Source organism: Triturus cristatus, chromosome 7, assembly GCF_964204655.1.
Source record: "Triturus cristatus chromosome 7, aTriCri1.1, whole genome shotgun sequence".
NCBI lineage: Eukaryota > Metazoa > Chordata > Amphibia > Caudata > Salamandridae > Triturus > Triturus cristatus.
This window is the reverse complement of record NC_140590.1, coordinates 1,183,380,414-1,183,403,493: the sequence shown is the minus strand read 5'-3', so window position 1 is coordinate 1,183,403,493 and position 23,080 is coordinate 1,183,380,414. Positions and strand designations below refer to the sequence as shown.

The 23,080-nt window shown below is 48.5% G+C and overlaps 1 protein-coding gene across 5 annotated transcripts in view; it reads right to left on the bottom strand.

Moving 5' to 3' along the window:
* The window catches only part of LOC146811408 (uncharacterized), an 880,866-nt gene that overhangs the window by 488,258 nt on the left and 369,528 nt on the right, over positions 1-23,080 (bottom strand). For all 5 annotated transcript variants that reach the window (XM_085618520.1, XM_085618519.1, XM_085618522.1 and 2 more), the window contains exons 6-7: positions 19,984-20,046; positions 14,040-14,072 (exon numbers count right to left, since the gene is read on the bottom strand). In XM_085618520.1, the coding sequence (XP_085474646.1) occupies positions 14,040-14,072; positions 19,984-20,046 (96 nt within the window). The remainder of the gene's footprint in view (positions 1-14,039; positions 14,073-19,983; positions 20,047-23,080) is intronic.

Genomic DNA, 23,080 nt, shown 5'->3' with positions numbered 1-23,080 from the left:
GCCTTTTCTCTTTTTTCCTTCTTAGGCATCAAGTCGTTGACAATTTGGTCTCTTGTCCCTCCTCTGATGTCATATGCACTCATCGGAATCTGACAGTCACCATCCTTAGGTTCTTTTTTACCCCCTTGTACAGGTTCTTCTTGCCACGCACATACATCATCTTGGTAGGTTGGCGGGTAGCATGTGTATCCAGAAAATTTTAAGGTGTAAAGTTACTCGTACAAATAATCACCAGTTTCATTTTGCAGCATAAATCTTAGAAAGGATTCACATGCTGAGCATTGATTTTGTAGACGTATCTTCCTTGAGGTTAGGAGTGTATACTGCAAACCAGTGTTTTAACACTTTGACCTCCCTAAGCCTCCTTTTTGGTCTGGATGATCACAAAGCAATGCTTTGTGAAGGTGTGTACGGAAGACCATGCGGCTGCTATGCAGATGCAAGTTAAGGATTAAGTAAATATATAGGCAAAGGTTGCTTCCTTTTTTCTTGTTGAGTGGCCCCTTGGCCTCTCTCACACAATGTTTTGTGACAGTCTTGAACTTTTTGAAATATCAATCTTGCAATAGTTGCCTTTGTAGCTGGATAGCCTTTCCTTGCCTATGAAAAGGAGATGAAAAACTGATCCTTCTTCCCGATTGGTTTTGCAAGTAATAAATAATTACTAGCCTCACATCTAGCGTAAGTAAGGCTTTCTCAACCTACATCTTGGGTTGTTAGGAGAAAGCAGGTAAGTGTATCCCTTGATTAACATGAAATTGATACCACCTATTGTATAAGGAATATGCTACTTACCAGCAGGCATCTGTTATTGGCATGTAGAGTGCGGATCCACACACTAGCATAGTAGATCGCCATCTGGTGTTGAGCTCGGATGCCTGCACCTTGTTGTCTTGGAAGAAGTCTTTGTAGTCACGAGATAGGGGACTCCTCCCTTGGACGATAGTGCGCATGGGCATCAACTCCATCCTTAGATTGTTTTACGCCATGATGGGAAATGATGGAGTTAGTAGAAGAAAAAGATGTCCATGTGTGTATATCTAAGTAAGATAGAACTGGTACAGGTCCCGGGGAGGTGGGTGGGCGTGTGTGGATCTGCAGCTCTACATGCCAAGAACAGATGCATACTGGTAAGTAGCATATTCCGTTCGAGGCATATGAGCTGCAGATCACACACTAGCAGAGACTATACAGCAGTATCTCCCCTAGCGGTGGTCACCTGTATCGGTTGCAGTAGTTTGAAATAAAGTTTTAAGGACAGCTTGGCCGACAGAAGCTTGTTGCTTTGCTTGTACGTCAACACAATAGTGTTTAGTGAAGGTGTGTGTTGTAGACCATGTGGCTGCCATACAAATGTCTAAGGGAATGTTCCCTAAGAATGCCATGGAAGCCCCTAGTTTGTGTGGGGAATGTGATCTAGGGGGTACTGTTAATGTGCGTTTAGCTTTTTGGTAGCATATTTGGATACATTTAACTATCCACCTAGCAATCCCAGATTTGGAGATGGGGTTACCCTTATGTGGTGGAGAAAGCTACAAACAATTGTTTCGCGGAAAAATTTAGTTCTGTCAATGTAATAAAGAGGGGCTCTTTTAACATCTAAGGTGTGAAGAGCTCCCTCAGCTACAGAGTCTGGCTTTGGAAAGAACACTGGTAACTCCACTGACTGGTTAAGATGAAAAGGAGATGTGACTTTTGGAAGGAACCACTTTGTTACAATGTAATCGTAAGAATGGTTCATGTATGGTTAAAGCTCACTCTAAGATATGCGACTGCGATAAGGAAAGCTACTTTCCATGTGAGGAACGGTAGTTCGCATTTATGTAGAGGTTCAAATAGGGGTCCCATAAGCCTAGTAAGAACAATGTTTAGATTCCACACCGGAGAGGGTGGTCATCTGGGAGGAATCATTCTTTTAAGTCCTTCCATGAAGGCTTTGATCGCAGGGACTAACAAGTGACAAGTGCTGTCGATTTTGTAAGTAAGCTGCTAGTGCTGCTAGGTGCAGACGTATGGATGAGTATGTTAAATTACATCTTTGCAAATGTAGTATCAAATGATGTTCTGGATGGGGGCATCTAGTGAGTGTATATTCTTGTTAGTGCAGTAAATGGCAAATCTTTTCCATTTTGCAGCATAGCAAGCTCTAGTAGTAGGACTTCTGGCTTCTTTGATCATGTTCATGCAGTCTGGTGGAAGGTTAAGGTAACCGAACTCTAGGACTTCAGGAGCCAGATCGCCAGATTCAGTTGACCTGGATCTGGATGTCTGATGTCTCCATGGTTCTGGATTATTAAGGACGGGAAGAGACACAGTTTTTGGTGTGGAACTAGTGAGTGTGAACGGCTGGCGTGCCCATGTGGGAGCTACTAGGATAAGTTTGAGAGATTGCTGCCTGAGCTTGCGTACCACTAGCGGAATGAGTGGGAGAGGCGGAAAAGCGTACGCAAATCTGCCTGACCAGTTCATCCATATCACATTGCTTTTTGACTCCGGGTGCGGAAACCTGGCAACGAAGGTTGGGCATTTTGCGTTTGTGTGTGGGGAACAAATCTGTGTCTGGTTGGCCCAATTTTTGGAAAAAGGGCAGTAGAACTTGGGGATGTAGTTCCCACTCGTGAATCTGTTGTGTCTGTCGACTTAACAGATCGGCAATCTGATTGTGAACCGCTGGAAGGTGTTTGGCAATTAGGTATATGTTCTGAAGAATAGCCCATCTCCAAATGTTCTGTGCGAGCTGGGACAGCTGCAGAGAACGTGTGCCTCCTTGTTTTTGTATTTAATACATGGCTGTCATGTTGCCCGTACGGATGAGGACAGCCTTGTTCTGTACATGTAGCTGGAAGGATGTGTGTGCTAGGAATACTGCTGGCAGTTCTAGGTGATTGATATGGAGCACTTTCTGATGAGTGGTCCATTTGCCCTGAGTTGTGTGTCCGAGGAGATGGGCTCCCCATCCTGTGAGTGATGAACATGTTGTCAGCACTATCTGTGGAAGAGGCTCTAGGAACGGCCGCCCTTTGGACAAGTTTGTTATGTTCCACCACTGTAGAGAGCGATGTGTGCGGCTGTCCACCAACACCAGATCTGTGAGTTGTCCTTGAGCCTGGTTCCACTGACGCGCTAGACATTCCTGCAAGGGACGCATTTGAAGTCTTGCATAAGGCACAATGAAGATGAAAGATGCCATCATGCTTATGAGCTGCATGAACACTCTGGCTGGAAGAGTGTGTTGGTTTTGAAATTTTGTGAAGAGTTTGTGTACTGGCTATCCTGGCTGGACTGGGATATGCTAGCGCTGTGGAGGAGTTTATGGTAGCTCCTAGATATTGGTGTATATGAGAGGGCTGGAGATGCGACTTGGGGTAGTTGATTGTGAAACCCAAGTTATGTAATATTTGGATGGTTTGGTGAGTGTGTAAAACACATTGGTCTAATGACTTGGCTTTTATTAGCCAGTCGTCTAGATACGGAAAGACATGAATTTGTTGTCTTCTGAGATGTGCTGCTACTACTGCAAGAAAGACATTTCGTGTATACTCTGGGTGCAGTGGTCACTCCGAATGGTAAGGACTGAACTGGTAGTGTTGTCCGTCCACCACAAACCTTAAGTACTTCTTGTCAGCAGGATGTATGGGAATGTGGAAGTAGGCAACCTTGAGATCTAGTGTGGCAAGGAACTTGCCTTGTTGCAGCAGTGGGAGCACTTGAAGAGTGATCATATGGAAATGATCTGAGTGTATATACAGATTTAGGGGTCTGAGGTAGAGTACTGGTCTCAGAGTCCCATGCTTTTTGGGTATTATGAAGTACAATGAGTATACCCCTGTTCCTTGATGCTCTAAGAGAACTGTCTCTATTGCGTGCTTTTGAAGCAGTGAGAGAACCTCTTGTTTGAGGAGCGCAAGATGGTCTGCGGACATTGGACGCTGTTTGGGTGGTATGTGTGGGGGGGGGGGGGGGGGGGGGTAGCTGTAAGGTCCAGGCAGTAACCATACTGATTCATTTGTCTTATCCACCTGTCTGTGGTGATGGAATTCCAGACAAGTAGGAACTGTGTTAGTCTGTCCCCGACTGGAGTGGAATGGTCTGGGGGAGCGGAGGAAAGTCACTATTTTGTGGCAGGGGAGGTGCGAGTGTTATTACCTCGACTTCGTCCTTTGTTGTTCCCTCTGTATACGCCTCTAAAATATCCCCTACTGGGGGATTTTTGTGTAGTGGCTTTGAATGTAGATGAGGTGTCTGCACCCATGTTTCTGGAGGCTCCTCTGTAGAAGGAGCGCCAAAAGGAGCCACGCATTTGTGGAGACTAATGCTCCCATGGGCTTAGCAGTCTCGGTGTCCTTTTTCATTTTTTCAAGGGCAGTGTCTACAGCCGGCCCAAATAGCTGTTATTGGTTGAATGGCTGACTTGAGTATGGTAGTTTGGACCTCTTGCTTAAAGCCTGAAATGAGTAGCCAGCTATGTCGTCTAAGGAGTACACTGGTGTTGATTGATCTAGAGGCAGTGTCTGCTACGTCAAGTGCACATTTGACGCATTTGAAATTAGCTTGCCCTCTTGTATAAGGTCATTTGCCTGGGTTTTATACTGGTCAGGCAGATGTTGTAATAGATTTTCTAACTGGTCGTAGTGTGCCCTGTCATATCGTGCCAGTAGTGCTTGGGTGTTAGCAATACACCAGTGATTAGCTGCTTGTGCTGCTACCCTTTTGACAGAAGCTTCTAGCAGTTTGGATTCTTTATCCGGGGATGGTGCATCTCCGGAGGTCTGGGAGTTGGCGCGTTTTCTAGCATTGGAAACTACTAGAGAATCCAAAGGCAACTGTCCTTTGATGCAAGTAGGATCTTCAGGGGCAGGCCTATATTTTCTATTCTAGGGTTAAGAACCCTGCCACGGACTGGATCTTTAAATACTTCAGGAGCATGCTTAATGATTCCTTTGATCATAGGTAATGAATATGCTACTTACCAGTATGCATCTGTTCTTGGCATGTAGGGCTGCTGACATTCATATCTGTGCATAGATCGCCGCCTAGTGTTGGGTCCGGATGTTTGCACGTTGTTGTCCTGGAAGAGTCTTCGAAGTATCCTTGGATAGGTGACTCCTCCCCTGGACTACAGTGCGCATGGGCATCCTCTCCATCCTCAGATTGTTTTTCGCCATTGTGGCAGTGATGGAGTAGATACAGAAAGTGATGACCATGCTTGCATTAATTCTGAGAGCTGCAGCTGCTACAGGCGCCGGGGAGGAGGGAGGGCGATATGAATGTCAGCAGCCCTACATGCCAAGAACAGATGCATACTGGTAAGTAGCATATTCAGTTCGAGGCATGTGGGCTGCTGAATTCATATCTGTGCATAGAATACATAGCAGTGCCCTCTATTGGCGGCGGCTACCCGTGCCTGCTGCAGCGGTCTGAAAAAGTGTTTTGAGAACAGCCTGTCCTACAGCTGCCTGCTGTTTTGACTGCACATCTACGCAATAGTGTTTTGTAAATGTGTGTGTAGTGGACCATGTGGCTGCTCTGCATATATCATGCAGGGGAATATTTCCTAGAAAAGCCATGGAAGCCCCCAACTTGCGTGTTGAGTGGGCTCGTGGTGGAATAGTTAATGTGCGTTTTGCCTTTTGATAACAGATTTGAATACACTTAACTATCCATCTGGCTATCCCTGCTTTGGAGATGGCGTTACCTTTGTGGTGTGGGGCAAAGGCAACGAACAGTTGTTTTGTCTTCCTGAAGGGTTTAGTCCTGTCGATGTAGTACATGAGGGCCCTCCGTACATCTAGTGTATGTAGTGCCCTTTCTGCAACAGTTCGTGGGTTTTGGAAGAAAACTGGCAGTTCAATAGTCTGATTCATGTGGAACTGCGATATTACTTTGGGCATGAATTTGGGGTTGGTACGTAGTACGACCCTGTTGGCGTGAACCTGTATAAATGGCTCTGGAACGGTTAGTGCCTGGAGTTCACTAACTCTTCTTAGGGAAGTGATCGCTACAAGGAAGGCCACTTTCCAGGTAAGGAATTGAATCTCGCATGAGTGTAGAGGTTCAAAGGGTGGACCCATCAAGCGTGTGAGGACCAAGTTGAGGTTCCACATTGGAGCCGGTGGGTGGCTTGGTGGAATGACTCGTTTGAGTCCTTCCAAGAATGCTTTGATGGCAGGCACTCTGAATAGAGAGAGGTGCTGCCTGGTTTGCAGATAGGCTGAGATTGCGGTCAAATGGACACGTATAGAGGTGTACGCCAGATTGCATCGATATAGGTGTAAGAGGTAACAGATGATGTTTTGGATGGATGCGTCCAGCGGGTTGATGTCATTATTACCGCAATAAATGACGAACCTTTTCCATTTGGCTGCATAGCAAGCTCTGGTAGTGGGTCTTCTGGCCTCCTTGATGATGTCCATACAGTCAGGTGGCAGGTTGAGATAGCCAAACTCTAGGACTTCAGGAGCCAGATCGCCAGGTTCAGCTGTTGCGGATCTGGGTGCTGAACCTCTCCATGGTTCTCCGTCAAGTGCGCGGGTTTGATCCGCAGCCTTTGATGCGGCACCACGGAAAGTTCGAGGAAGGTGGTGTACCACGGCTGGCGTGCCCACGTGGGAGCAACTAGGACGAGTGTCAGGGAGTGTTGTCGGAGTTTGCGGGCCACTAGCGGTATCAATGGCGCTGGGGGAAAAGCGTACGCAAATCTGCCGGACCAGTTCATCCATATCGCATTGCCCTGCGACTGCGGATGTGGGAATCTGGCGGCGAAGCTTTGGCATTTTGCTTTTTCGCTTGTCGCGAATAGGTCTATCTCCGGATGACCCCACTGCTGGAAGTACGGTTGGAGTACTGATGGGTGTAACTCCCACTCGTGCATCTGGTGGCTGTGTCTGCTGAGCAGATCCGCCATCTGGTTGTCCTTGCCAGGGAGGTGTTCCGCCATGAGGAACATGTTCCTTTGAATGGCCCACTTCCACATGCTCTGAGCCAGATGAGACAACTGTGGAGAGTGTGTTCCTCCCTGTTTCTGTATGTAGTACATTGCGGTCATGTTGTCCGTCCGGATCAACACAACCTTGTTGCATAGATTTACTTTGAATGCCTTCATGGCTAGGAAGATTGCCATCAGTTCCAGAAGGTTGATGTGCATCTTCTTCTGTTGTGTCGTCCATAGTCCCTGCACTGTGTAGTGGAGTACATGAGCTCCCCATCCCTGGAGAGACGCGTCCGCTGTCAGTACCATCTGTGGGACAGGCTCTTGGAATGGTCGGCCCTTGCAAAGGTTTTGTGGGTTCCACCAATGCAGAGAGTTGTATGCCCGACCGCTCACCAACACTAGGTCCTTTAATTGTCCTTGAGCCTGATTCCACTGACGTGCTAGGCACTCCTGAAGTGGGCGCATATGTAATCTCGCGTGCGGGACTATGAAGATGCAGGAGGCCATCATGCCTATCAACTGCATAAACACTCGTGCTGGAAGTGAGTGATTGGGTTGGAACTTGGAGATCAGCAGTTGTATGCTGTTGATCCTCACTAAATTTGGCTGAGCTGTGGCCGCCAGAGTGTCTATAGTCGCACCTAGGTACTGTTGTACGTGTGCGGGCTGGAGATGGGACTTTGGATAATTTAGTGAGAATCCCAGACTGTGAAGAAGGTGAATAGTGCGGGACATGTGGCTTGCACATTGCTGGGCTGACTTCGCTTGAACGAGCCAGTCGTCTAGGTAGGGGTAGACGTGTATATGCTGCCTCCGTAGATGTGCTGCCACCGTAGCTAGGCACTTCGTGAAAACCCTGGGCGCTGTTGTCACGCCGAAGGGAAGGACTTTGAACTGATAGTGCTGCCCCTGAACAGTGAACCTGAGGTATTTTTTGTGCAAGGGGTGGATGGGTATGTGAAAGTACGCATCCTTGAGGTCCAGTGTGGCTAGGAAGTCTCCCTGCTTGAGAAGCGGAAGGACTTGCTGTAGAGTGAGCATGTGAAAGTGCTCTGAAAGAATGTACTGGTTCAGGGGTCTCAGGTCTAATATAGGTCTGAGCGACCCGTCCTTTTTTGGAAGTAAGAAGTAAAGGGAGTACACTCCCGTCCCCTGCTCGTGGATGGGTACGACCTCTATAGCGCCTTTTAGAAGCATACTTTGCACCTCTTGCTGTAAGAGCGTTAAGTGCTCTGAGGACATAGGACGGCTTCTTGGTGGTATTGTGGGTGGAGTGGAGGTTAACTCCAGACAGTAACCGTATTTTACAATATCTTTGACCCACCTGTCCGTGGTGATGGAGTTCCACGTGGACAGGAACCTTTGTAGCCTTCCCCCGACAGGTGTTATGTGGTCGGGAGGAAGGGAGAGGGCGTCACTGCTTGTTCTTGGGGGAGGACCTGGTGTTGCCGTAGCCACGTCCTCTGCCCTTTGTACTGGAGCCACGATATCCACCTCGGGTGTTTTTATCGTAGGTGGTCTGTGTATTGCCTTTGTTATATGTTTGTTGTGACCCCTGTCCTCTACCTGCTCCCTTGTTTCCGGGGCGACGAAAGGAGCCGCTCCGAAAGGACTGAGTTTGTAGGGCGCCCATGGACTTTGCAGTGTCCGTGTCCTTTATCTTTTCGAGGGTGGTGTCAACCTCTGGCCCGAATAAATAGTCGGGGTTGACGGGCTGGTTCAGTATATTGTTTTGTACCTCAGGCTTGAATCCTGAGATCCGTAGCCAGGCATGTCGTCGCAGCATGACGCTTGTGTTTATGGCTCTGGCAGCCGTGTCTGCAGCATCTAGTGCACATTTGATGGAAGCGTTCGTGAGTAGCTGTCCTTCTCTGATGAGCATTTCTGCGCCTTCTTTGAACTGGTCAGGGAGATGTTGGAATATTTGCTCCAGTGTGTCATAGTGCGCTCTATCATAGCGAGCAAGGAGCGCTTGAGTGTTGGCTATGCGCCATATGTTGGCAGCTTGGGCGGCAACTCTTTTGCCAGAGGTCTCTAACACTTTGGACTCTTTGTACGGGGGAGGAGCGTCACCTGTTTGCGAGTGTGCCCTCTTGCGTGCATTCGCTACGACGATGGAGTCGAGTGGTAATTGGCCTCTGATGTAAGTAGGATCCCCAGGTGCTGATCTGTATTTCTTATCAATCCTGGGGTTTATCACTCGTGCCCTGGTGGGTTCCTTGAAAATGTCCTTAGCTGGTTTGAGGACCCCCTTCAACATTGGCAGAGTTTTCACATGTCTTTCTGAGGATGCAAAGGTGTCCATTAGAAAGTCATCTTCGATGGTATCAGAGTGAAGCTGTACCCCATGGTTATTTGCAGCACGTTCAATAAGAGCGTTGAACGCCGCAGTATCCTCCGTAGGAGATGTTTTTGCCCCATAGAGTTGTTGGTCCTGTGCATCGAGAGGTGCACTGGGGTCTGCAGGGTCGCCCCAAGTTTGATCAGGGTCCTGCTGGTCATCAGGGTCTGTGTCTACATGGTAGGGGACTTGGTCATCCATGTAGTCCTCCAATGCGTCCGTGTCGGAGCGTGTGGGGGAGAACCGGTGTGGATCCTGGTAGGATGAATGGAAGGGTTCATAAAGGAGAGGTTCTGATTCTACAGGCAACTTCCTTTTTAGTGGGATCCTGAAAGGGTCCAGTGGCGGCTCCGAAGTTATCCTTCGGTCGTGGAGAATCATCCTGCCAGTGTCGGCGTCGATGACGCGTGCCGGAGACGTCTCAGCAGGTGTGACCGTAGTTTGGGTGACCCGTGTCCTGAGTTGGAACACTTTTGGGATTGTCGACGGAGGCAAGCCGAAGGTAATGTTGGCCGGCACCGAAGAGGCTGCTGGAGCTCCGATCGAACCGGAACCCGACGTGTCCTGGAGGACAGCCGTGGTTTTGCTGCCTTGCGTCGCACCAGGTCGTACTTGGGGCGCCTTTGAGGCTTTGGCACCGGCCAGGTTCGTAGAGGCGGCCGTGGATTTTTTCGGCGCCGGCGGTTCTTCGAGTCGAGGTGCAGAGATCACCGTCGAAGTCTTCGATACGTGAGGCTTAGGTGTCGTCGAGGGAGCGATGCGAGACGCAGCAGGCGTTACGGCCCTCGGTGTCGTTGGTGCCGGTAGCCGAGCAGGTTTGTCGGTGCCGATGGCCTTTTTCCGTTTGTCGACTCCGTCGCCCGCTTCAAGTTCGGCACCGAAGTCTCTCTTGGTGCGGTCGGTGCCGACGCGTTGCGCTGGCGTCGAAGGCGTGGAAGGCCTCGATCCGACCAGCGCCACTTTCAGTTTCGGTTTCGGTGGAACCGGAGCAGCTTTCGGTTTCGGTTTTGCGGTAGGGAAACCAGCTTGTTTATGCAATAATGGCTGCCGCTGAACGTCCGAGGCCGGGCCCGAGGGCGGGGCCGAAGAACTGCGGGATGGGTCTCGGGTAAGGCCCGAAGGCGATCCCTCGACCGGAGCCATAGGCTGTGGCACTGGTGTTTCTTCGGTTTGAACAGGTAGGCCTTGTTCATCATTGGAGCTACTCTCTTCAGCCCCTAAGGCCTCCTCGTCGTCTCCTACCTCGGTGTCGTCTTCACCTCTGTGGAAGAGTGACTCGTCTACCTCGTCCGATCCGGGGTCGTGTTCGGAAACGGGACTGGAGGGCAAGACTTCTAATTCCTCGACGTCTTCGGCCTCGTTGAAGATGTCTGTTGGGGCCGGTGCCGCGTGCTGCGCCTCGAGTCTCGCCGCTCGTCGATTCCGTAGAGTCTTCTTCGAACGGAACCGGGCACAGGCCATGCATGTCGATTCGTCGTGGTCCGGCGAAAGGCATTTGTTGCACACCGGATGGACGTCGATGTGTGGGTACTTCGCATTGCATACCGGACACCTTTTGAATGGCGTCCTCGATTCCATCGTCGAAGTAGTCGATGGACAGGTAAATGCGAAAAAAGTCGGTGCTGAAAGTTAGTAAACTAACAGAATTGTATCGAAACCCGATCGATAAACAGTACCGACGCAAACTAAAGGCCTTTTGGCCTCGACAAAATATTTTCCTAACTTGAGCTAAGATAGCACATCCGAACCCAATGGCGGAAAAAAACAATCTGAGGATGGAGAGGATGCCCATGCGCACTGTAGTCCAGGGGAGGAGTCACCTATCCAAGGATACTTCGAAGACTCTTCCAGGACAACAACGTGCAAACATCCGGACCCAACACTAGGCGGCGATCTATGCACAGATATGAATTCAGCAGCCCACATGCCTCGAACTATTTGCACTGACTTTTGGGAATGTTCAAAAGTATCTAAGAGGAAATCTTCCCCTGGTGCGGAGTGCATTGTAACACCATGATAAAGTGCAGCTCCATTTAATAATTGGCCAAACCCCAAGTGATCATCTGGGGGAGATGGTTTTGAGGGATATGGCTGTGGGTCTGGGAGGTCTGTTGAGATAAGGAAGGCCCAATCATCTAGTGGTGAGGTACCTGGATCCGTGAACGGGTCATTAGTATCACATCCACCCCCCCCCCCCCAGGTCATCATCATCTGGAGGTGGTGTACGTGGTGGAGAAGTTACAGGTAAGGGCGCTGTAGGCAGAGGAGGTGGGTTAGAAGGCAGTGTAGGAGAAGGGGGCATAGGCGATGTTGCAGGGTCCTTCTTGTGAACAAGAACTTGAGCAGATGTGTCCAGTTTTCGTTTTTTACATGGCACAGCCGTGACCTGTCCTGTTTTTGAGTTTATATAAATCTTGTTCTGCCTTGGATCAATAGGATTTGGGTGAAAAAGTTCTTGTTCCTCTGTAACTGCTTTCGGTGCCGATTTTTTCGGTTCCGAGCGAGGTTATGGTTGATCCTTATAGGTTTTGGCCTTAGGAGGAGTATCAGAGTCCTTAGCCGTTTGTTTCGGTGCCGAGGATGTTAGTTTCGGAGTTGAAGCTGGATCTTTAGGCTTGAGAATGTTCGAAGCCGGCTTATCTATGGGCCTTGGTGTTTTCGGGGCCGATTTGGAGGTGGAAGGCGTCCGAGCCGATTTCGACGCCGAGTGTTCTTTTGGCTTCGGTGCCGGCGGGACAATTACATGAGGTTTCCTCGGTCCCGAGCTACCGGAAGGCTTGTCTTTTTTCTTCGGAGCCGAGCCCGGAGGCGGGGCTTCTGAAGGATGTTTTCGGTCTCAACTGGGGCCAACAGGCAAAGTCTTGACCACTGCCTTTGGTTTTGGAGGGGTTGGGGCAGGGGCACTAGTACTCACACATTGCCCAGGAGTGAGGAGGAAGTCTGAGTCTTCTGCCTCTGAGAGGATTTTGAGATCCTCTGAATCTTCCTCTGGGACATCGGGGCCTTCATCAAAGATGTCCTCTGGTTCCGGAGCTTGTCTCTGTGCCATTATGTGTCGTCTAGCCCTTCGATCTCGAATCATCTTTTTCGATCGAAAGGATGCACAGGCTGGACAGCTGGACTCTAGGTGTTCAGGCAATAGGCACAGGTTGCAGACTTTTTGATGGTCACTGTGCGGAAATTTTGCTCCACACTGGGGGCATTTTTTAAAAGGTGTCCTTTCCATGAGCCGTAGGCCTTACAGCGTGGATAGGCCCAGCGGCCCGCGTCAACGTCCGGAATCGAGCCGATAAAATCGGGTCGAAGGTGAAAGGGATTCAATGGTTTTTCTGGAAGTTTTGCGCTTCGAAAAAGTTTGAAATTGAGATTTCCAACCGGAGTGGAAAAGTTACATCCGAACCCAATGGCGGAAAACAACAATCTAAGGATGGAGTTGATGCCCATGCGCACTATCGTCCAAGGGAGAAGTCACCTATCTTGTGACTACAAAGACTTCTTCCAAGACAACAAAGTGCAAGCATCCGAGCCAAACACCAGATGGCGATCTACTATGCTAGTGTGTGATCTGCAGCTCATATGCCTCGAACACAGTTTACTAATTTATCAATGTAAATTTGTAGTTCAGGTTAATGTGTCTTAAGTGCAAGCATTTCAATTACTCACTAAGAATGCAGTTTTTCAGCATTAGATAGGAGGTCAGCCTTAAGCACAAGTTTAACAGGCGCTTTCATTAGTTGGGTGAACACAAAATTGAGGCTCCACAGAGGACCTTCAGTGAGACATAGGAGAGTTTTTTGTATAGCAAATGCGGTTGTGTCCAGCCTTTACCAAGGCATTTCCTGTTACATCAGCATATGAACCTATTCAATTTGTCCATATAATAATTCCTTATGGTATGCCTCCATGAAATATCCATGGATCTTGAACGATCTAACCAAATTCTGTGCCCTCTTGAACCATGCTGCTTGGCTCAGGATATCAATTTCTGGATAGAACCTATCCCTCCTGTACTGTTACTAGGTCTTAATGTTCTGGGAGCTTCATACACCATCCCTGCAACTTTCTATTAGGCCTGAGAACCTCTCTTGTCCACCACAGTGAGCGGTTTTAGGATTAATGCCATGTGTGCCTGTTTGCACTTCTGTATCCACATGTGGCATTGATGGAATTCGAGGGAAAACATAGGCAACAAGAGGAGAGTTTCTCAGGGGAAAAGTTTTCCTCTCCAGCTCCAGTGCCCCTGGCTGTTCTTCCAGACACAACAGTGGAAAAAATAATCGAAATATGGGGACTACAAAGAGTTCCATGGCGTACATGACTTCATTAGAGGAGGGACAAGCGACCAAATGGTAGACTGCCTCACTGCACCCACGAGAAAAGAAAAAAAAGAGAAAAAGCTTAAGACTAAATATTCTAGACTCAACCGCAAAATGATTTTATAATACACAGCAAGTGAATTCAGAGAAGAATCACACAGCAAAACTGCGAACAAAAAAAACGAACAAGTGAATGAAAAAGGCACCCACAATCAAGAAAGCTTCCTAGTACAATACTAAAGATAGCAGGCAGAAGAAATGCTAAATTAACATTGATGTTGGCAAGGAAATGCACAGATAGTGAAATTTAAATATAGGTAGAGTTAACCAACTCTGAAACCAAACCAGTCTAGCCCGTAGCAAAGCTTTACCTATTTTATGCACATGTAACTCTCAGACCTGAATTACATCTGTTATGTACAATAATACAAAGTTTAGATCAATGGCTCACCTGTGCTTGCGCTTCTTAGCCTCCGATTCGGATCTATTAAAAAAAAAAAATACAACAGATCATCATCAGCTGGTGGAGAAATCCACCCCACCTTAAGCAACTTATTTATCCCCTAATGGAATATGTCAAACTTAACCCCTTCAGTGCCCGCCCCTTTCCCCGCCCTGTGCCGGCCGTTGTATTAGCGGGCGGGGTTTATGACGAGCTGGTCTCGTCATGGGCACAGCGCGACCGCAGCCCATGACGAGACCAGCTCGTCACGGGCATTGAAGAGGTGAAAGGCTAACCCAAACAATCTTTTCAGAGGGAGACAGTAAGGCATTTGCTGAAGATCCTTGGGGTGGTGGTGACGACTCTGAAGGGCAACACTTTGAACATGTAGTGCTGACCATTTACTAATAGTAGATAGCACGGATGGTCTGGATGGAAAGGCATGTGAAAGTCAGTGTCCTTCAGGTCTAGTGTGGCCATGAAGTTGTGTTCCTGCAGCAGAGGGGTTGACATCCTGAACAGTTACCATGTGAAAATGTTCTGAGAGGGTTTGTTTAGTGACCTGAGATTAAGGATTGGCCGAAGGTACTCGCCCTTCTTGGGAATTAGGTAATACAGAAAGTAGATGCCTGTGCCCTGTTATTGAGGGGGCACTGGCTCTATGGCCCCTTTGAGTAGCGCCAGAGTCTCCTCTTGCAGTAGGGTGAGGTGCTCTGGACTGAGGGTGTTTGCACAGAGTGGGATGTTTGATGGGGTTGAATGGAGCTAGAGGACGTAGCAAGACTAACAGAACCCATTGGTTCGTGACTTTCTCCTAGCAGGGAAAAAAAATCCCTTGAGTCTACCCCCAAAAGATGTAGGAGGATATGGGGCAAGGCAGTAATTGGTGGTATAGACTGCCTTTCAGTGAGTGCCTCTGCCTTGATCAGTTGCCTCAGACTATGCCCCGTAACCCATACCTCCCTGTTGGTGGTAAGACCATTGCTGGCGTTGGTAAAACTGCGGTGGTTCTGAGGAAACAGCCTTGGACCACCTCAACCTCCTTTGGCTGCTGCCTCCTAAAAGAATCCTTGGCTGCAGGGGCTTGAAGGGCACCCATGGCCTTGGCTGTGTTGATGTCCTTTATTTTTTCCAACATCTCAACCTGTGGGCTGAAAATGTGTTCATCGCTAAAAGGCCAGATTTCGGGGGTTGAAGGAGGAAGACCGGATATTCAAGGACTTTGACTTGCTCCTTTCCAGGCTCCGAGGAATCAGGTATTCGCTGGGCTGGTGTAATGGGAAGGAACGTTGGGTGAATCCTTAACTCCGCCTCTTTAGCAACGAGTGGGCCTGCTTCAACAAAGGTGTCCAGCGTCCATCCAATGTTGAAGGGTCTTTTTGCTTCTGAAGGCGGGAGCAAGAATCGTAGCAAGTCTTGTTGTCCTGTAGTGAGAGGAATATGTTCCAGACAACATGAAAGTCGGCCTAAAGGTACCTTGAGTGCATCTCCCAATTGGCATCCGTTTACCCTCTGCACAGCTTCATTCTTCGGTACCAGTAAAGAAGATTCAAGGCCTAAAGGGAAGGGCACTCCGAGAGCCTGGACGCCCAGCTCTTTGAAGACGATAACCGGGGCGGTTCAAACAGTGAAGGTCAAAGGAACAGAGCGTGTGTCGTAAAAGCCTCTTGGCAGCAGGAAAGAAAAGGCAACAAGCTCCAGGGCTGCAACTATCAGTGTAAAACATTTAAAACTGGAAGAGTGATAGTACACATCCAAAACCAATTGCAGAGAAAAACAATCTAATAAAGGAGTCTGTGCACATTCATTATCAGAGCAGGGGTCACTGACACTTCTTAACTCAAAATACACATGTGAAGAAAAACAGCCCGCGATCAAAGCTAGATGGCAGGAGGATGCACAGTATGTTTATCTACAGCCACAACCGCTACTAACGAACAAGTTACTTACCTTCGGTAACGATATATCTATAAGAAACATAGGTTAGTTATAGATTCCTTACCTTAGAATTACCCCCAGGCATCAGACTGGATCCGGAAAGTTTTTCCATCAGCAGTGCCTTTGCACGTCAGAAGGTGGCATCAGTCGGCTCCGCGTTAGTCGTTGGAGTCATGGTCGCCAGGATGAAGTTGAGGTTGAATAGATACTACACCGTTGTCTGCTTCAATCCCCATTCGTGGGAGCATTTCTGTCTGCTCAGTTGGTCTGCTGTAATGTTGTACAACCACGATGTATTATCTCAACAAGCAGGGGGGGGGGGGGGGGGGGGGGGGGGGTCGAGATCGCGCACTCTGGCGCAGGCGATCTGGCGCTGGCTGCTGGCCAGAGGACTGACGATTACGGCCACGCATCTGCCAGGAGTGCAGAATGCTCAGGCGGACGCCTTGAGCAGGCTGATTCAGGAAAACCACGAATGGGTCATAAACGACGAAGTTACGGAGAAGTCTTCGCAAGGTGGGGGACTCCAGACGTAGATCTGTTCGCCACCGCCGAAAACAGCAAATGCCGAGACTTCGCATCCAGGTACTACCAGCGGGGGACGCTGGGGAATGCGCTATGGATCGATTGGTCGAACAGCTTTCTGTACGCTTTTCCACCCATTCCCCTGATTCCGGCGGTGCTCATCAAGCTGTCCCAGTCCAGGGCGCGGATGATCCTGATCGCCCCGGAGTGGCCCAGGCAGTGGTGGTTCACGGACCTACTTCACCGGTCTCTCCTTCCTCACATGCGGTTGCCGTGCAGGCCGGACCTTCTCACGAAGTTCGGGGGGCGGATGGTGCACCCCAACCTCTCGTCTTTGAGTTTGGCGGCATGGCTCCTGAAATAGTGCAATATGGCCATCTGAATCTACCAGACGATTGTATGGACATACTGAAGGAGTCTAAACGACCTTCCACTAGAACATCCTATGCTTACAAGTGGAAGAGGTTCTGTATCTGGTGTAAGTCCAAGAACTTTGATCCGACGACATGTAAGGAAGATGTCATCCTTCCGTACCTTTTACATTTGGCGCAGTCTGGCCTTAACTTCCATTCCATTAAGGTTCATCTGGCTGCTTTGACTGCTTACAGGAAATGCCCTTCACAGACTTCCTTCTTTCAGATTCCTGTGGTCAAGGATTTTTTGGAAGGCTTGAAGAAAGTGTTTCCTCCCGTCAGACTTCCCTCGCCTTCCTGGGACTTGAATGTGGTGCTGTCCAGACTGATGAAGGAGCCTTTTGAACCCATCCACAAGGCTTCGTTGCAGCACCTATCCTGGAAGGCGGCGTTCCTAGTGGCCATTACATCGGCCCGCAGGGTGAGTGAACTTCAGGCATTATGTTGTCAAGAACCTTATACTGTAGTTCATGCTGCTAAGGTTGTGATGCGTACTCACCCTAAATTTCTTCCTAAGGTTATCTCTGACTTTCATGTCAACCAGACTATAACTTTACCTACGTTCTTTCAGAATCCCTCTTCGCCAGCGGAAAGGTCTCTCCATTCCCTGGATGTTCGGAGGGTGTTGAAATTTTATCTGGATAAGACCAAGGGTATTCGTAGGTCTGACCAGTTGTTTTGTTAATTATGGCTCAGTCAGGACTGGTCTTGCGACCTCTAAGCAGTCCATTTCTCGGTGGATTGTGTCCTGCATACAATTGTGTTATCAGAAGGCTAACAAGACCTTAGGGGGTAAACCTAAGGCTCATTCCACCAGGGGCAAAGCTGCCACGACGGCTTTGCTGCGTAATGTTCCAATTGCGGAAATCTGCAAGGCGGCCACTTGGAAGTCGGTCCATACCTTTGCTGCGCATTACTGTCTGGACTCAGATGCCAGGGCAGATGCTCAGGTTGGGCAGGCTTCGCTGCGAAATTTGTTCGCACAGTAGTGGGTTTGTCTTGTTTGTTCTCCACCGCTGCTGTTGTGTGGGGATGGGCTTGCCATTCTATTCACTAGATTATGACTATACACAGAGATCCCCTACTACAGAAGGAGTAGTTTCTTTTCTGTAACTCCAGTTCTGTAGTAGGGGTATCTCTGTTATAGTCATAAGCGCCCGCCCTCCTCCCCGGTGGAGAGATATTTTTTCATATGAAGAATGCTACAGGTCTGGCGTGCTGCTCCTTCAAAAAGAACTGAAAGTAAATGGGACCTGCTGGGCATTCTGGGATACTGGGGAAAGTTCTGGAAATCTGGAAAGTTTCCTTAAAGGCACAGTATCCTGTTCTAAGCCACATAATGGCAGCCTATGGGGCTTGTCTGTCCATTCCTTCCTCTCTATCATTCCAGAGGCTTTTGCTGGTAGAGGCAGGGTTTTTTCCTATGTGGAGAAAAACTAGACAGGCAGTGCTGTTTGTGGATGTTGGTGGAATTCTAGTTGAAGTACTGGACAGTGTAGCCTGTGGGTAGAGGCTGCATTATCTGTCTTTAAATTAAATTCTCTCTTAAAGGTGTGTGCAGGTCTGCATGATTTGTCACCTTTAGAGATTGTTATTGCTCCGGGGTCCACGCACATGGGCGGGACTATTCACTAGATTATGACTATACACAGAGATCCCCTACTACAGAACTCTACGTCCTATCCCTAGTGTGTCCACTCCGCTGGTGCTCCATGTTCGTCGCTCGAGAAACCCAGGTCCCAGAGAGGTTTTCTTAGTTGTCTGCAATGTTGTGGGCCCGTCTTTGACGCGCCCTTAGTGTTTTCGGTAGGAACACTACGCAAACTTCACAGTCCTTATGGTCTTCGGGCAGGCAGACGTGTGGGTTGCGTTGTGTGTACTTGTGGTGGCACTTGGGACAGAACTTGAAGGGGGTATTCTCCATCGCCCCTACCTCACCATTTGTGGACTGGTGTGGTTCTCTGGTTCTGCCTCCCTCACGACATTGATGATCCCTGATAACTTTTCAGTGATGTCGATGATCGATGTTCTTCGATACGCTTCTTTTTCAAAGTTTTTCGGGACAATAGAAAAAAATCTTCAAAGCTTCACGTCTCGCTTCCAGACTTAACGGTGTAAAAAAGAAGCTGAAGATGGCCACCATGCACTTCTATCTCCAGGATACCGTCTGACGTTTGGTGTTAATTCCGTCGCAAAACAATATTTGTAAACAAATGAACCAGGACAGAGAGGGACTGATTGTTTCCCCGCTCACCGGTTTTGACATTGGAGATTTTCTTTACTACCCTCGCACTGGGTAGATATGCAGACTAAATGATGATGAGCAGAGCAAGTATTGAGGATTGATTTAGCTGACACGGAAGCTATCTGTTTACAAATATCGTTTTAGAACTGAATTATCAACAAAAGAGAAGCTAAAAACATTAAAGACAGTGTTGAAAAAGTTGCGGGACAGTGTGCCCACCAGGCGACGAAACACCAAAATAAGAAAAAAAGAAATCGAAATAAAAGAAAAGAAAAGAGAAACAAAAGATTGATTCGTTGTATACTTGAACTTTGATATATATATGTGAATTAACTATTTTAGCGTGTGCTGAGGACTAGGTTGTTAGTTTCTGGTGGCTCAGCCACGCCTGAAGGAGCAAGGTGGTTCTTCCTACCTTACAGCACCGCTTAGGATATTTGGACAGGGCGCATTAGCTTGTGGATTTTTCCAGGGGCACCAATTTATCATAACACCAGCAACTCGCAACAAAATTACTATAGCTCCACACCTTCACCAAACCTAACCGGAATGACAGCAAACACTAGAGGGCCTATCATTCAAATACGAAGACAGCAAGCATCTAGAGTTGCCCCAGACACGAATGACCAATATTCGGACAAACGCCTCACTACAGCAACAACACCTGACACCCATAGGTAAGGCTCACTAGAAGGAAAGCAGAGAGCTAGCGCTATGCCACACAGCATGGAGACCAGACACCTTTTACTGCTCTGCTCACTGGAGGAAAAGGGGCATGAGACAACATGAACGCAGCTGAGAATATGCACAGAACAAGTAGAGGACAGCATACCTGTGCTTGCTCTTCTTGGAACTTTTCTTCTTCTCTTTGCGAGATGATGAGCTGCTTTCAGATCTAAAGAGGAAAGTAGACGAGAGTCAAAAACTATTAGGAACTGTTGCAATTAAATCCAAGATTTCAGGCATCTAGCCAGGTCGAGGATTGCTCAGTTTAATGAGAAAATTACATTTGATTCTTGTTCTCCACTATGGGGATCCTCTTTAAATTCAGAGGTACTACACTAGGTCCACTATTGGCATAATCATTAAACGCAAAAAGAAATGAATTTTAAAAAACAAATAGATATGTGCACGAATATTAAAAACAATTTTGCTGCCTTTTTTCTCAATTTCTCTTTCTCAAGGAAAGTCTAAAGTAAAAAGATTAGCAAGTAGCATTAAAGAAAACAGACCGCTAGTTTAAGGTGCACAAAATGTTTAAGACTCACAATGCAGTGGACCAAAGCATCAGTATTTTCTCATCTAACAGTAGTATGGCTCTAATTTGCTTTCTCTGTAACTTTGTAATAGCCCCATCTTCATGGTTATAGGTGGGGAATTTAGGAAATTCATGAAGATAACCTTAATGGAGAACTGGGATGACAAGGACGTACGTTTTCATCCTTCCTAGAACCTTCATAAAAATTTACACTTAAGCAGCAAAAATCAGCTAGGAGTGAATGTGGGAGAAAAATACGAGAAAAGACCACCAGAAAAAAAAAAAAAAAAAAAAAGTTGCAGAGCAACCCAATAGTGGAGGAGCATCTCTTTGTTACTCACCAGGGTTTGCAGGCTCACAGTCTACCTTGTGCATTGGCCTCCATTAGAGTGCTGGCACCAAAGACGGTGGCACAACATAGGAAATGGATGAAAACTGAATCTGTTTGGCCCTTTCACTAGAAACAAAAGGATTGAGCCGAAGACTCCCTCCCACCCAAATGGTTTTTAGGATAGGCAAACAGTTGTGCAAATAAAATCTTTGATGTCTTCTATAGAAATCATCAGCCAGGCATAATGTGCAGAATACATATACTGCCAGTCCAGAAGGCATCCACCAGTCCATTCATAACCTAGAAGGAAAATGCTTCTCACCCAGTATGCATCTGTTCTTGGCATACAGAGCTGTAGAGTCATATGCTTAAGCATAGATCGCCATCTAGTGCTGGGTCTAGATGTTTGCACTTAGTTTTTGCTCGAAGAAGTCTTTCCAGACATGAGGTAGGCGACTCCTCCTTTCAGTGATAGTGCGCATGGGCATCGACTCCATCTTTACATGTTGTCGTGGAGAGTGATGATGAAGTTAGTACAAGTAATAAAGAGAGCTGTCCATGTATATTGTATCCAAGTAAGATGTTGCTGCAACAGGTAAAAGGTACCCAGGGAGGTGGGTGGCCGCATATGACTCTACAGCTCTATATGCCAAGAACGAACAAGTTACTTACCTTCGGTAACGCTTTTTCTGGTGGATACAGTATCTGCCTGTGGATTCCTCTTCTTGTGAATATCCCCTGCGCCAGCAACATTCGGAAACTTTTGTAGCAGTCCACGCCGATGAGGTCGAAGACGTCACAGAGGAAGGCTCCGCTCGCGACTCCGCTGACGTCACCGGCTCCATAAGAGGACCTAGTTGGCGTGATGACGTCAGTTCCGCCCCTTTTTTTTCGTGCCTTCGAGGCACACGGACGGACCGACAGCAATATATACACAGTATGCACAGTACAGGATATGCAATGCAAAACACAGTGGGGGGTGGGGGAGAGTCCTCTGGATTGAGGCTGCAGGAGTCGTCAGGAGGCTTGAGGCAGGTCAAGGGTCGCCAGATATCGGGTCAGGATCGCCGGGGGCGACCTCATGGTGTTTTTCCACTCAAGCTCGGGCCGGGCTCGGCGGGTGCAGAGTGGCTGGATTAGCTGTTTCTGGCTGGCACCAGAAGCAGCAGTTCAAACACGTCCGGTGTTCACGGGAGAAACAGCTTGGAAAGTGAATGCAGGCAGGTCCTCCGGGGTTTTTGAGGTTGCTGGACACGCCGGGGTTTTTGCAGGAGCAGGTTCGAGGGGAGACAGGCCTGTAGGGCTGGGGCCAAGTCAGTGGGCGTCGTCCTCTTGTTAGCTCTGCACAGCTTCTCGTCCTTTTCTTGTGGTTGCTGGATCTGGGGAAGGAAGGTTCAGGGTGCCCCTAAAACCTAAATTTAGGTGTGTTACAGGTAAAAGGCAGGGACCAATGGGTCCCTTCCTTGGGGTGGGTACACCCCCTATTCTACCACTCTCCAGTGGGAGGGGGGGGCAGGAGCCTGACCATGGTTGGCTGGGTCCCCCCCATCCTCAAGATGGCAGGGACTCTAGGTTGTGCTTCACCTCACCTCACCCACCTTAGGGGTGGAGGTGGCAGAGGTGGGCACACCTCTCTTCCTCACTTGTTTTTCCCACCGGTCATCCCGCCCAAAGTGGGGGGTAGAACCAGTGGGGACCAGTTGCTGAAAGCAGCAAATAGTCTGGAGAGGCTCACAAAGGCGGCATGCCTTTGAAGCTTCTCCTTCGTGAACCCTGCCCATCCTGGGGGAGGAGACTTGGCACCTCGTCCCAGGATGTGCATTGTTTCAGGCCCCCCCGAGAGCAGCAGGCTCTGGACCCAGGGGACCAGAAACATGTCTGGTGGTGGCAGCCTGCGCAGCCACTCAGTCAGGTCACTGGGAGTTGGTTGTGTTTCAGGGGGCATCTCTAAGACGCCCTCTGTGGTGCATTTCACATTAAAGCCCACACTGGCATCAGTGCGAGTTTAATGTGCTGAGAAGTTTGATACCAAACTTCCCAGTCTTCAGTGTAGCCATTATGGTGCTGTGGAGTTCGTAATTACAACCTCCCAGCACCATATACTCTTAATGGCAGCACTGCACTTACAGGGGCCCAGGAATGGACATGGGAACTGTAGGGGTACAGGGCTCATGCACCCGTACCCTCACCACTGGCATAGGGCACACTCAGTCAAAGCACATCAGCAATTCAGCAAAAAGTGGGGGCAACCATGCAGAAAGAGGGAACTTACTCACAGTACACGCCCGACCCTTGGTGTTGTAGTGGTACGGGCTCTATAGCTCCTTTTAAGAGTGGAGA